This window comes from Dysidea avara, chromosome 2, assembly GCF_963678975.1.
Source record: "Dysidea avara chromosome 2, odDysAvar1.4, whole genome shotgun sequence".
Taxonomy (NCBI): domain Eukaryota; kingdom Metazoa; phylum Porifera; class Demospongiae; order Dictyoceratida; family Dysideidae; genus Dysidea; species Dysidea avara.
In genome coordinates, this window is record NC_089273.1 from 13,842,332 (window position 1) to 13,857,723 (window position 15,392).

The window sequence follows — 15,392 nt, forward strand, 5'->3', positions numbered from 1 at the left end:
TTTGACTGGTTTGTTTTGGTTTCACGTGAATTTGTAATAAATAGTGCATATTTTCATGTATTATTAAACTGATCTTGGCCTGACACAAAGTTTAGTAGCTATTTTAATCAGAAGCATGGCTGCATAGCTCCTCCACAAGGTGGGGGGGGGGGGGGATGGCCCAAAATGCCCCATGCCGGATCTGCCACCGGACAGCATAGGCTAACAGTCCAGGTGACCAATCCCTCCAGCCGGTAAAAGTCCACCTATTTGATTCATTTTATAGACTTACCTCACAACTTTTATGATGGGTAGCAGCAGGTAACATTGCTCTTAAATTTGCTGATATAAAGGGGAAATATGTTTACTAAGTCCCACAATTGATTACACCTTGCTCACCACTAGAGGAAGTATATGAACAACTGCCAAACTATGGCAAATTATGCTGAGTTTATTTGTTAAGTTTGTTTGTGTGTGTACACTGTACATTGTGTGTGAGTGTGTTGTGTAGTGTGTGTTAATTATGATGAATTCTATATATCATAATTATGTGACCCAGTCTGACAAAACCAGCCTTATAGTCTTTCCAATTAACATGACTTGTGAAATTATAACTTTTCTTGTGAATAAAATAATACTTGAAACTTTGCCAGCGTATCACTGTTGCTATAAGCAGAATAATAGGTTAACGGGCAAAGTTTCAAGTAGATGCAATAAATATTCAGGATTCAGGAAGATATGACTTATCAAACGTCAATATCTGGGAAAGCTATAAGACTGGTTTACTCAGATTGGGTCACATGAACTTCACCTCGGCGTTTATCAACAGTAGATTTATTCTGACTGTGGAATTAGGGTGTATACAACTACAATACACCTGTTATAGTAGTAGCCATGGTACATAATCATTGTGCAAACTACAAAAGCAATATCCATCTTACCAATAGTCCAAAATCATAGTTACAGTATCACCTAAGACTACTACATTATATAGAATCTAAGGTTATAATATCATAGCTAAAAGTATGCAGCTGCATGTAAATAAAAAAACCATACCATATTTTTTCCGTTGTAAAATAATTTTCATATGTCGAACCTTGTATGAAAACTTAATTCTTACACTAAAATTTTTGCATAAGATCGAATTACTCCAATACAGCAGTCATTCACGTAAATTATACGAAAATATTTTTACACAAAATTTTATCACTAATTTTTTGCACGAAAATAAAGCGAATTACAGTAAATTCACATAAATAATCAAAAATGCTTTGTATCAACAGACTGCTTTATGTGACTAATTGAAATTAAACCTCTTTGCATGAATTAGATTCTTTCTCTCCTTCCTTGGCACGAGATGTTAACAAATGTTACTCTAAATGCATGACATATATAGCTACTTTTAAACAATGTACAGTATGTACGTATCATTAATTGTGCATATCTTTTTCTAAATTTTTGCACATAATTATATCATATAGGCATGAACTTAAAAAATTGCTATAACTTATGTAAGCATGTAGACAATGCTTAATATTTAAGAATTGTGACGGACTTGCGAAAATGGGTCTTCCACACACACATCCAATATTCCAAATTTGATAATTGATAACTTCAGATTGGAAAGGGCTACTGTATTAACTTGAAATTTAGAAGTGAGCAACGACATAGTTGAATACATGGTAAAACTTCAGGATACTATGTTACTTGAATGCTTAGTTATAGTCTCCCAAGTTTACAGAATTGGATGTGTGTGGAAGACCCCTTTTCGCAAATCTGGTCACAATTGTGTTCCATCACACCCCAGCTAGCCTCTCTAGTTATAGATATTTATTGCCTTTATATTTATCGGGGTGATTGTTCTATTGGAGTGGTTTAAACTTGAGTCCTATCAAGAGTCATAACAATTCATATGATTACTATATAATATTATGCAGCCTGGAAAATTACATCTTGACCACTACATATAGCACTTACTGTATATATACATACCTATAAGGCCTTGATTTTATGTTTCGGATTCTGTTCACATAGACTGCATAAATTTGATCATTATTATGAGTTTTCACCACAACTTGCTTCCACCCAAACTAGATGGCAGCACTTCATAAGAATCTAGCAAGCAACTGTTGCTAGAAAATGATGTTTCTTACAGGAATCCTACTATGTGGTTTTACTGGACAAAGCTAGCATGGAAAAAGAAGGCTAAATGGGCTGAGGCCTGTGGACCCATCTCATTGTCACGCGATGATATTAAAACTGCCTGCATTGGTTTAGGTTGATATTCCTGACTTGAAGCATAAAGCAAAACAATAAGTGGCCTAACATCCAGTTCCCAAATTTCCACCTGATTTTGCACTTTTCATATAATCACTTTACAATGATGATAAAAGCATACCATTGAACAACAGTTATGTACTACATTACCAGTTATAGGCTGTACATCAATAGTTTCTATGAACCCAGTTAGGAGAATCCTTTTGTAACTTGATGAAACGATTAGTTGACAATAGCTGTAATTCTTGGTGAGCTTGTCCAAACCTTAAGTAATGATAAGTGGCTTGTATTTCAGTTGATCCCATCTGTAAGGAAGTGTTAATTTTCTGAAGTCGTTTTGTGAATAACTGTATTATAGGTAATATAAATGTGTTAATAGGATGATAATCAATCGTCATCTTCTGGAAACATTCAATCAAACCATAAAAATAATCATCATTAAAGTATGGTGTGATCTTTATCAAAATGGCTAAACTTTGTTGTATTACCATTCCCACAGGATATTCTTTGCCATATGCTTCTACGGTTTGGATTAAGTTGTGGTAGTTTCCTTCAGAAAGACATCGTTGAACATTTTGATTGAATTTTCTACTTAATTTGTGAACATCATTTATTATTTTGTGACAATCATTAATCAGTGATTGCACTTCAGTAGTTATTGAGGGTAAAAATGTTTCAATGTTTTTTGAAGATATTAAAGCATCGTGTATATGTTTTAAATTTTGCTCAGTAGTGAGTGGATCTGTCATAGTGTGCATGTTGATCACTTTAAGGTAAAATGGCAACACATTATATACTATATCTCTTGATGAAAACATCAAAAACTCCTTAGAGGTTAATGCTGATACTTCACTTACTCCAAAGCTCCTCAAACATAGTTGAGTTAGTCCATCCAAAACTGAGCTTTGACTATCTAATCCACCGAAAGGTGACAAATCCCACGTTTCATTTCTGTCCATGCACTCAATAATGTACTGACTGATCACAGCATGAACCTCAACACAATGTTGTTTATTGTTATGTGGAGGTATCATAATATCAGTAAATAGGACTAGGCCATATGCCCATAGTAGATCTACCATGTCAGTTGCCTCTTCTTCAGGGATATTCCATAGATTGTGCAATACTGCTGTTTGTAGTGATGTACCAATTCCAGTCCACAATAACAATGACTTAATTTTTTCTGATAATGATTTTGTTAGTAAATCCAAGGTCACTTCAATGCAACTCTTAACAGCATATTTCCGACTTCTGGCAATGTTATTCTTGTCCAAAGCTGTTAGTCCTTTATTATTTAATTTGGCTTGTACACTTTGAATTGCTTTATGGCTCGGTAATTTATACTGTTTCAAACAATGAAACAGTTGTCCTCTTACGAGGGAGAGAAGTAGTGGCCAGAGGTGGACATCTTGAACAAGTTCATCAAGTAAGTTCACATGATCTGGTGACAATTGACTAATATCAATCACTCCACAGGTCAGAAGAGAAACAGCTTCTTTGTGCTCCATTGGACCTACACTGACTACATGTTTGGTAGGTATGTATTGTTCAATGTCATTCATCCTGGTAGTGAGGACTATTTTACAGTTACTAAATGCCTTCACTATTGGCTCAGCATCTTCAACATGCCACACATCATCAATAATGACAAGAAGGTTACGACAATAAAGATTTGTAAGTTGATTGATTTCCTGTTCAGCATGATTGATGTCACCTTGTTTCAAGTATTGACCAGTTAGTAAGTGATACAATTGGCTTAGTTTAATACTAGGATCAGTAGCTTGAGGTCCAAGTTCTATAAAGACAACACCATCTTTGAATTGTTCCATTATTACATGGTGATGGCATAAAGCAGTAACAATAGAAGTCTTGCCAAATCCACCTGCTCCAGTAACTGTTAAACTTGTTCCATAATGATCTGTGTCAATGGCAGACTGACATAACTTATTGACCATTTCTTCCAATAGGGTTTGACGGCACACATAGTTGATTGGTAGTGGTGGGGGTGGTGGACACCTAATACCTGGGATGAGAAATAGCCAGTAGCAGAAGTTGATCACAATATAAGTCTGAGCAATACAGTAAATATTTATCCAATCCAAAACAGCTGAGCTGTAAAAAAAGAGTGCGGCCCTCAAAAAGGCTATAGTGAAAAAAGATGTGAAATCCAAGGTGGCGGCCAAAAATGGCTAGGTTAATGGTAAAAGTTTTAATAACAACAATTCAGGATTGTTGTTATTAAACTTTTTACCATTAACCTATCATCACAGCCACTTCTTGGCCGCCACCTTGGATTTCACATCTTTTTTCATCATAACCTTTATGAGGGCCGCACTCTTTTTTTTACAGCTTGGCTGTTTTGGATTAGATTTCACTTCTTTTTGTATTTGTATACCCTAAGCTGACCTATATGGCTGGATTTCGTGCTTTTTTAACCTATCTTTTTTTCTTTACCATGGGAAGAAGAAGAAAATGAAGCAGATTATAAAAATACTTTAACTATTTCTGATTTTATTAGTAAATGTACAAATTATATATAATACATATACTTATTACAGAAGGTGACTTCTTCTAGCTGATCTCTCTACAGGGTGATCTGTTCATAGCTGAACTCTCTACAGGGTGATTTTTTTTTCCAGCTGAATTCTCTAAATGATGATTTCTTTGTAGCTGAACTCTCTACAAGGTAACTTCTTTTAGCTGATCTCTCTACAGGCTGAATTGTTTGTAGCTGAACTCTCTACAGGGTGATCTGTTCGTAGCTGAACTCTCTACAGGGTGATTGGTTTGCAGCTGAACTCTCTTCAGGGTGATTTGTTTGCAGCTGAACTCTCTACAGGGTGATTTGTTTACAGCTGAACTCTCTAAAAGTTAACTTCTTCTAGTTGATCTCTCTACAGGATGACTTGTTTCTAGCTGATCTCTCTACAGGGTAACTTGTTTATAGCTGAACTCTCTACAGGGTGCATCGTTTCTAGCTGAACTCTCTACAGGGTGATTTGTTTGCAGCTGAGCTCTCTACATGGTGGTTTCTTTGTAACTGAACTCTCTACAAGGTGACTTCTTCTAGCTGATCTCTCTACAGAGTGATTTGTTTGTAGCTGAACTCTCTACACAGTAACTTCTTCTAGCTGATCTATCTACAGGGTGAATTTTTTGTAGCTGAACTCTTTACAGGGTGATTTGTTTGTAGCTGATCTCTATAGGTTACTTGTTTCTAGCTGATCTGTTCATTTCTCTTCAGGGTGACTGTTCTATTAGGATGACTGTTCTATTGGAGTATCTTAGAGCAGTCACCCTGAAGCGAATCTCCATGGAGATACAGAGAATCGCTGCATCTCCATCTGTACAGTAATTTTCAAAGCATTACTCCAAGTGGTTTTTCTAGTAGGTGTGGCAAGTAGTAATTTTTATTAGCTAATCTTGATTGCATAATTGTTGATTTTTTGTTGTATCTTCATGGTGTTTAGCTCAATTTCTTTCAAACCACAAAAGGTTTGAGGTTCAATGGTTAACCTATCAACCCACCGATTTTCAGCTTCTTCCCATGAGTGGTTTACACTGTAGGCGTGACAACATATTGGAGTATTTTTCGTAAATAATCGATAATAACTCTGTGCCTATTTATCGTATTCCAGCCTAACTTGGTATCAAGATGCGCCTTTATAACCCCTTTCTGTGTGCTAAAGTTCAAGGAAATTGGATATGGCATTTGCATTTATTGTAGTTTTTGTAAGTGTGCGAAAAGAGGAAGAAAGATAAGAAGAAAAAACTAAAAACTAAGCCAATTTAAAATTTGGTGTGTGGAGTACTGAAGTTGGTGGGCGTGTCCACAACAAAAATTGTCTTGTTTCATCAAGGCAGTACAGAGCTACGGAGGTATGAAAATTATGTTTTCTTTCTTCCTGTCGATATACCCACTGGTGTTGTGTGCAGGCTTCTTGAGCTGCACGACACACTACCCTGTGTCTTGATATTGTATCATGAGCCATGATAGTGGGTTCATAATACAGATTGCTCATGTTTTTACAAAAATCCTAATAAAATCTACACCTAAACCACCTTGGAAAGCATCTTTCAACTTAAAACAACTGTTTGATTGTGTTTCTTTGATAGGCCCACTAACATGTCCATGACTCATAATCCACAGATCGCAAACCACCTTAGACCTCAACCAATTTCTAAGATTGCCAAGCCACCTTACACCCTCAATAAATTTCTAAGTTAGCTTCACTATTACAGATAAGAAGTGCTAAAGCAGTACTCCTTATCCTTAGAAGATTGTGTAAAGAATCTCAACATGATGAGTGTAAGCAAGTGATTGCGATTTGCTATAAAAATATGCTCTCACAGAGTTCAGATAAGTGATAGTGCTGATACCAGATTATTCATTGTTATGAATTAACTGATTTCTACAAACCATTTCCTTTACACATTAACACTCTTTGTTGGTGCCATACTGTATTGTCTAACCACATGGTGCATTACAACATGGCTCACCTCATAATGACCAGGCTTTGTTGACGGCCATGGTTTCTGTGTGCTGCCTCTTGTTTGTACATGGCAAGTATCTGACTTTGTTAGAGGGAATGATGTCTGAAGCAAGATTAGGGACCCATAAATTGTGCTTTTATTTTACCTATAATGCTTTTGAGGAGTGCACAAAATTTTTTTGCCTATGATGCTCAAATTTATGCCTCTGTTCCTATATAATAGTTAGACGTCAAGAACCAGGGCTCTACTGGATTTAGAAAACTTGAATTCCCTGGGCTGTAGTACCCGAGCGCAGTGGGGACGCTACTAAGGGCCTAAGGGTTTTCTAAATCCCACAGAACCCAGGTCTAACTTCTTTAGACTACAACTCATTAGTGTACCTTGAGTTAGCAGCTGCTTGTAAATGAGAAAAGTATCGCTAAGTACTGGAAACAAGCCCTCTACACCTCCCTACACCTCAGCATGACTGTTGCTACCCATTTAAATGCCCATGTGTTGCCAATGTTACAGGTGCGTGCTATGTTTCGAAGTACTGGACTACTACAACTCATCGTTGCTGTTTTTGTACCTTGACAGCTGCTTGTAAACAAGAAATGTAGTGTTGATTAGTACAAACAAGCCCATTACACATCCCTCTAATTCAGTACGGCTTTAACTAGCCATTTAAATGCCCGTGCATTTCCAATGTTACAGGCATGTAATTGTCGTGTTTTGTATCACCTCAGAGCGTGGTCTCTATAATGCTCTATTGGACATTAGTGTGGCTCTACGGGATTTAGAGACCATGTTTTCAGCCAATAAAATTTCAGTTTCAAACTTGTTGTAGTCTAAGTTTTGATAATAAACTTTGTGGGTAAATAATGAGTGACTGAAGTAGAAACTATGAATATTTGCTTGTCTAAACACTGTTTGAAGGTTCTTAGCTTACTAATTTGTTAAGCTGCTTTACTGTAGTTGTACCCAGTTATACTGATAGTAAAATATCAGTGACTTTAAGTATATGGAAAATGTTGTTTTACTATGTTTTAATCTCTCAGTAAAACAGCAGTGAATACTTGTTTACTGAAAAACTACTAAAATAACAAATAATTAACTGTTCCATATACTGGGGATATACCACTCTAATAAACTAAGAAAGTTCAAGCAGTGATCAAGTTCAACTAGTGATGTGCGATATGTGATATATATCGAAATATCGTAATAATTTTTTTTATATCGTGATATGATATAGAATCTTTATATCGTGATATAAGCCGAAGTATAGATTTTAGTTATAATTAGAGAAAAATGTACCCAAGATGTCATTGTACACTGTAATATTTTTTGATAAAAGAGCTTGTAATGTTGTATGCTAGTGATGTACCATGTTGTATTGTACTTCTAGTACATTAGTGCTACATGTGTCATCAGTGTAAGTACACAAGCTGTGTGGTGAGTTTGTATATCGTGATATATATCGTATCATGATAATTGTGTGCAATAATCATGATAGGAAAATCGCACTCCACTATAATCAACATAGTCTATTAAAACAGATCAACATACTCTAAGAGAAAAGATCAACATACTCTAAGAGAAAAGATCAACATACTCTATTAGAACAGTCAACAGCCTGAGTGTTCTATTAGAGTTACTGACTGTTCTATTAGGGTATAATTATTATCAATCTCCTTCTGTGATATGTATTTTAACAAGTAAGGATTCATAGTATGGCACAAGAATTCTGCCTATTATGCTAGTGTTATGCTCAATGTTTTCAGGTTCCTATTATGCTCAACATTATGTCAGCATAATCGGCAGGTCCCTAAGCAAGATTTACAGACTAGCTTCATGTATATATGTGTTGGATGTGAACACCACCCTGTATGTGTGTAAAATCACGTCCACTAGCTTATTTTCCTCTAGTGACACTGATCAGGCAGAGCTGTTTTGATCCATTTAAAGCAGTTTCAATTTTGCTCAGAAAATGTGACTTGGCCGGCGAAAATAGGGCATGTGGAACATGATTTTTGCCTACTGTTTCAAACTTCCATCACTCATAACTTTTTATATCATTATGCTATGGAAATGTAATTTTTTGATCTTAATTAGCATGTAATTGGCTTTATGATGCAATTTACAGAATGTAAATATTCTGTTCCAGTACTGCGATATGACCTGTAGTGTGACAGGGTGTAGTTTGTGCCCACATGCCCTGTTTTTGCAGGTCTGGTCACAAAATTTAATATTGATTTCTAATTATCATCCTTAACGCTTACAGTGCAACAAACTAAAGCTGAGTGCTGTCCAAGCAAATCTATTTACAATAATAATAATCTTACCTGCTTGTTATCTTTTTAAAATAACGAAATGTGATACAATCATTGTGTTATATAATATCACAGATTTATCTAGTTATCCATGAAAATGCATTGGCAACCTGTGTATAGGGACCCGCCTAATATGCTCAAAAGTTTGCGTATTTTGCTAAAATTATGCTCAAGCTTTATGCCTCATTTCCCATGTAGCAAAACGTGCAGTTATGGGTCCATAATAAGTGGCTGAAGTACATCTTCGCTCTTCAAAATGCATGCAGCATAAAAGATCGATATACTCTAATAGAACAATCAGCTGCCTGATTGTTCTATCAAAGTGATTGACTGTTATATCGATCTTTTTCTGTGATATGCATTTTGACCATCAAGGATTTGCAGTATGGCTCAAATACCTTTGTATGCTTAGTATTCTTCACTTTTCTTTGTGAATCACATGCTTTATTCTATAATGAATGGTCAATCTACAAAGAAGTGATAACTCTTGAGAGACTTATTGAGCTCTCCAACATACAATGATGAAAATTTCATGTCATCAGTTTCCTATCTGTTTTCACAGTATAATAGCAAATTAGATATTGTGTTTGGTGCTGTGCGATGTACATAAAAGCATTGAAAATGCTGTATATAAAAATATTCATTTTTTCTCCTGATAGGAGCCACCGATTGAGGTCAGGGGCATAGCTAGCCAGAAGGTGATGGAGGGGCAGGCATGCCCCCCACGAAATACTCAAAATCATTCATGATTGCAAAAAAAGGCTAATGACCCAATGGTGGGCTAGCCAACATACAATGTTGTATTATTACAGCTACACAACTAGCTATGTAACTATTTCAGTACTGGCTGCTTCCATGCAATCGAGGTAGCTATATTCGTCGAGCATCATCGCACGTGCCACAACTGTACTCCAACAAATTCATCCACAGTCCGGTAGAGCTAATACTTTAGTACAAATACAACGTTAGCCACAGTCTGTGCTGCAGTCCTATCACACTGCTGACAGGATGACGTATTCACTCACTTCACTCAGCGAAATTCAAATGCCATGTATTGCACGAAATCCCACCTGTCTTGCTAGCAGAACTTGTAAGCTTGACTGATCCACCTGACTGACAAAGTAAAAACAGACTGCACTGCCGTACGTACAAAGGTCCAGTGTGATCGACTCGATAAAATAAACTTGGTACATTTATTTAGCTAACACTTTATCACCTCATAGGCTGTACGTTTGTAGCGTCATTTGGTCTCCTTTGTCACTAGTGAGTTGTGACTCCTGCCGCGGAGAAGCGGGTCACTCTTTTTAGATTCAAAAATGTTCTATCACGCGAGTAATCTAGGCTAAATATAGAAGTATGTCTCTAATATTTTCGTTCGATGGATTCACAAGCGAGCTGAATGTTGTGTGTGTGCATTCACTAGCAACCCCTGGTGATACCGCATAGCTAGTACTGTACATAATTTACAGTCATTTTCGTGTCAGTTTAATACTGGTAAACTTGTGACGAAGGTTTTAAAAAAATCATTTAGTGATGGGGGGGCAAATGCCCCCCCTTGCCCCCCCTTAGCTACGCCTCTGATTGAGGTGAGGCACAATATTTATCATACCAAAGAAAATTTTAAGGAATTTAATTTGGATGAAAAAATCCCTAAAACTGGCTATTTAGTTGAACTCTATACAGGGCAACTTGTGCTGTAGCTAATGAATATGTAGCTCACTACACTTTTAGAGTATTTTGATCATGCATTTGCTGCAGGCAATCACATTATAACTGACAAGTTTTAACCCAGTTATTCTCTTCCACCAAAAGGCCTTTCTAAGGTGATTAATCTACTTACATATAAATTGTCAATCCTTCAGCAATTTGTCTGGTAGGCATGCCAATAATATTTTATTCATGTATACAACTACGTAGATTCTGCACCTGATAGCTGCACACGATTGGCATTAATTTTGTTATAACCTTAATGTATTTACCTTGATTCATTTCAAACGACCAAAAGGCACTCCTACAATGCTTAATGTACAGTACCTACAAACCAATTTTCAAACTGTTTATTGAAGAGGTTTACTCAGTAGAGGTTTGCAGTTTTGAAATCACACATAACTATATCTTGTTTTTTCTTATCTGTATGATTATTGAACCATATAGTCAGGTCCACTATGTACTTTTGTTCAAATTTTACGGGGATTAGCAAACCTATATATTTTCAGAAAGCTTAGAGCATGGAGAATCTGAAAATCATTGTTTACATTTGCACAGATTCCTGCAAGGTCAGCATTTTAAAATGGCAGCCAATAAAGTAAGAAATTCCTGATATATCAATTTTAATTTGGCATAAAAGTTCATTAATGAACTCAACAAATTCTCTGGTGACATTTTTACATCGCTATTCACTAGAGGTGACATGGCTAATCATGAAAAATTTAAAGTTTTAACAAACGGAATAGAAGAGCGTCCATTATGCTGCAATAACTCTGGAATAAATTTTAACAAAAAGAATTGAGGAATATTCCAGATTAATTGGATGAGATATATGTATAACTGGTGTTAGGTATTAGTTTGGCTTCCACAGAAACAGTTCAAGCCTAAAAACAGCAGAAAAGATTGAGTTACTCTAATAGAGCAGTCACTTACTCTGATAAAGCAGTCAACTTTTGACTCCATATTTCCAATGTAGCAGTCACTTTTGTGAAAGCCCTAGCTAGTGTGCTTATGTTGGGCATAACTTTCAGGAGTTTACTAATTCTAGGTTTGAAAGAATGATTGAAATTTACATAAAATATTCTCCCCTAAAAGGTAATTTTGTTAATTTGCAATTGGCAACTGTGATTTCACCATGACTGACACTTTTGTCAATTAGTGGTATGCATTGACATAGTCATATAACTATGTCAAAGATAACTTTGCTCAAAAATTACGGGCCTACATAAAGCTCGGAGCATGGAGAATGCATGGAGATCAGTGAAAATCAATGCTTACATTTACTGTATACAGATGCCTGCATGGTAGTGAATCAGCAGTTCGAAAATAGCAGTCTTTATGGTGCTAATTTCTTCATATATCAGCCTCTTATTGAAAGTGAATTGCAACAAATACCATTTCTATGTTCTCACACCCATATAGAATCCATTACTTAATGGCCTCTAAACCACTAAGAAACCTAAAAGTAATTTATTTGGCAGATAATTATTGCATGAAACAAAGTAAATAAGTGAATTATTTACATTGAGAAATAGCTACATATGAAGACATCATGTCTATGCACGTACGTTCATATACATAACAATCATCAGCAGTGTCACTGTTGTCATTATCAATGCATCATACAGTATATACTGTATATTTGGGATCATACAGAATTGAGCTTTTCCAGTTCAAAATATCACCCTAAAACCAGTCTCAATTTCCCCTCATGACAGCTTGGCAGCATTGGTTAGACACAGCCAAGCCCCAAAATGTCAACTCCAAATTCTTCCAATAAGTTTCTACAGTATTATAAACTTTTCTATTCAATAAAGTTTTATGCTGACTGACTGACTGACTGATGTACTGACTGATGCTCCCTGCCAAGCATAACGTGGCATACAGGCTTGATTTTGGCAACATACAATATATATACATGCATCATGGACTTGCCTTTGTCCTCCTTTGTGTTCCAGTTCTCTTCACTGACAATGCAAGATGTCAATTCATGCTATATTATATCGTGATACGGCTTCCCTGTGGCTGTATTTTCCATAAGCAATATGATCAAGAGTATCCTCCCCATTACATACTCTTGATATGATTAATTGTTGAGACGCTTCTCATGCTGTTCTTTGTTTGCAATGTTGTGTAATGGGCAAAGCATACTGTAGATGAAAATGAAGCATCATGGCTACCTCCCTTTTAGCTACATAACTGATAGTTGGGGCATGCGTCCAGACATATGGCTTGTCAGGTGCCTGTCCTCCTTTTGGTGCAACATATGTGCAGGTACACCAGTCATAATTATGTTACAAAAACAGTAAACAAATAAGTAGAAACTTGGATTAAGGATCAAAAAAGTAAAGAAACAAGGGAACAACTAAACAGTAGTGAAACAAGAGAGGTTGCATGCCTATATACTGCAGATTAAATGTCCACTAGTACATCTGCAGTATATAGGCAACCTCTTTTGTTTCACTACTGTTTAACTATTCAATTGTTTTTTTACTTTCTTGATCCTTAATCCAACTTTATGCTTAAAGCAGTTACTTGGCTAGATGTGCCAAATGTCCTCTCTTTTTTGGATAAGAATCAATTTGTTGACAATGGCAATCTTTGGATTATTTGAATATGTCTGATATACAATCTGGAAAGCAAATTTTCATTGGATTTAAAGTGGATAATAATTTTCAAGATTGTTTATTTATCAATTTTAACTTGTTGGTGTAAGTCTGTCTGGTGCAAAAAATTGCTCTTGGTGATCAGCGTGAATTCATTCTTGCCAATTGTTATTTTAAAACTATTAAGCAAATTCCAACTACTGTCTTTGAAAATGAAAATTCTTTCAAAATTTATCTAGTAATAATTATGCTAAACATGTATAAACACATTAGCAAAAAAAAATAGGCTCAAAAGTTGACTGCTTTACTAGATTATGTGACTGCTCTATTAGAGTATCTAAATTTTCAGGCTTGAACTGTTTTATTAGAAGTCAAATTATATGTTGCACCAGTTACACTTTGCTCCAGTTATACTCCAGAATATTCATTAACTTTTTTCACTGTAAATTATTCCTAAATTATTGCAGCATATAATGGGCATTCTTCTACTCCCTTTGCAAAAACTTTCAATCATTCATGGTTAACAGTCACTTCTTATGAATAGAGGCGTAAAAATGTCACCAGAGAATTTGTTGAGTCCATTTATCAAACTTTTATGTCAAAATTAAACTTGATGTATTAGAAATTTGTTATTTTTAGCTGTCACTTTAATATTTTAAAATGCTGACCTTGCAGGAATCTGAGCAACCTGCAGAGAGATCAGCTACAAACAAATCAGCTTGTAGAGAGATCAGTTACACACAAATGCTAGAAACAAATAACCCTATAGAAAGTTCAGCTACAAAAAATCACCCTGTAGAGACATCAGCTAGAAACTAGACACAATGTAAGGAGTTCAGTTACAAGCAAATCACCCTTTAGAGAGTTCAGCTAAAACAAATCAACCTGCAGAGAGATCAGCTACAAACAAATCACCTTATAGAAAGTTCAGCTACAAACAAATTACCCTGTAGAGAGATCAGCTACAAACAAATCAACCTGTAGAAAGATCAGCTAAAACAAATCAACTTGTAGAGAGATCAGCTACAAGCAAATCACCCTGTAGAGAGATCAACTAGAAACTAGACACAATGTAAGGAGTTCAGTTACAAGTAAATCACCCTGTAGAGAGTTCAGCTAAAACAAATCAACCTGCAGAGAGATCAGCTACAAACAAATCAACTTATAGAGAGTTCAGCTATAAACAAATTACCCTGTAGAGAGATCGGCTACAAATAAATCAAACTGCAGAGAAATCAGCTACACACAAATCAACTTGTAGAGAGATCAGCTACAAACAAATCACCCTGTAGAGAGATCAGCTAGAAACTAGACACAATGCAAGGAGTTCAGCTACAAGCAAATCACCCTTTAGTGACTTCAGTTACAAACAAATTACCCTGTAGAGAGATCAGGTAGAAGAATTCACCTTGTAGAGAGTTCAGCAACAAAGAAACCACCATGTAGAGAGTTCAGCTGCAAACAAATCACGCAGTAGAAAGATCAGCTAGAAGAAGTTACCTTGTAGAGAGTTCAGCTACAAAGAAATTACCCCATAGAGAGTTCAGCTAGAAGAAGTCACCTTGTAAAGAGTTCAGCTACAAAGAAACCATCATGTAGAGAGTTCAGCTACAAAGAAACCACCATGTAGAGTGTTTAGCTGCAAAAAAATCACCTGTAGAGAGTTCAGCTAGAAACAAATCACCCTGTAGAGAGATCAGCTAGAAGAGGTCACCTTGTAGAGAGTTCAGCTACAAAGAAACCACGACATAAAGAGTTCAGCTGCAAATAAAAAACTTGCAGAGAGTTCAGCTACAAACAAATCCCCCTGTAAAGGGATCAGCTAGAAGAAGTCACCTTGTAAAGAGTTTAGCTACAAAGAAACCATCATGTAGAGAGTTCAGCTACAAACAAATCACCCTGTAGAGAGATCAGCTAGAAGAAGTTACCTTGTAGATAGTTCAGCTACAAACAATTCACCCTGTAGAAAGATCAGCTAGAAGAAGTCACCTTGTAGAGAGTTCAGCTACAAAGAAACCAT

The 15,392-nt window shown here is 36.1% G+C and overlaps 1 protein-coding gene across 1 annotated transcript in view; it reads right to left on the reverse strand.

Moving 5' to 3' along the window:
- Positions 1-2,338: 2,338 nt before the first annotated feature.
- LOC136246666 (uncharacterized) overlaps positions 2,339-15,392 on the reverse strand; it is a 50,062-nt gene continuing 37,008 nt past the window's right edge. The window contains exon 8 of the mRNA XM_066038201.1: positions 2,339-4,279. Coding sequence (XP_065894273.1) covers positions 2,424-4,279 — 1,856 coding nt within the window. The 3' untranslated portion in view covers positions 2,339-2,423. The remainder of the gene's footprint in view (positions 4,280-15,392) is intronic.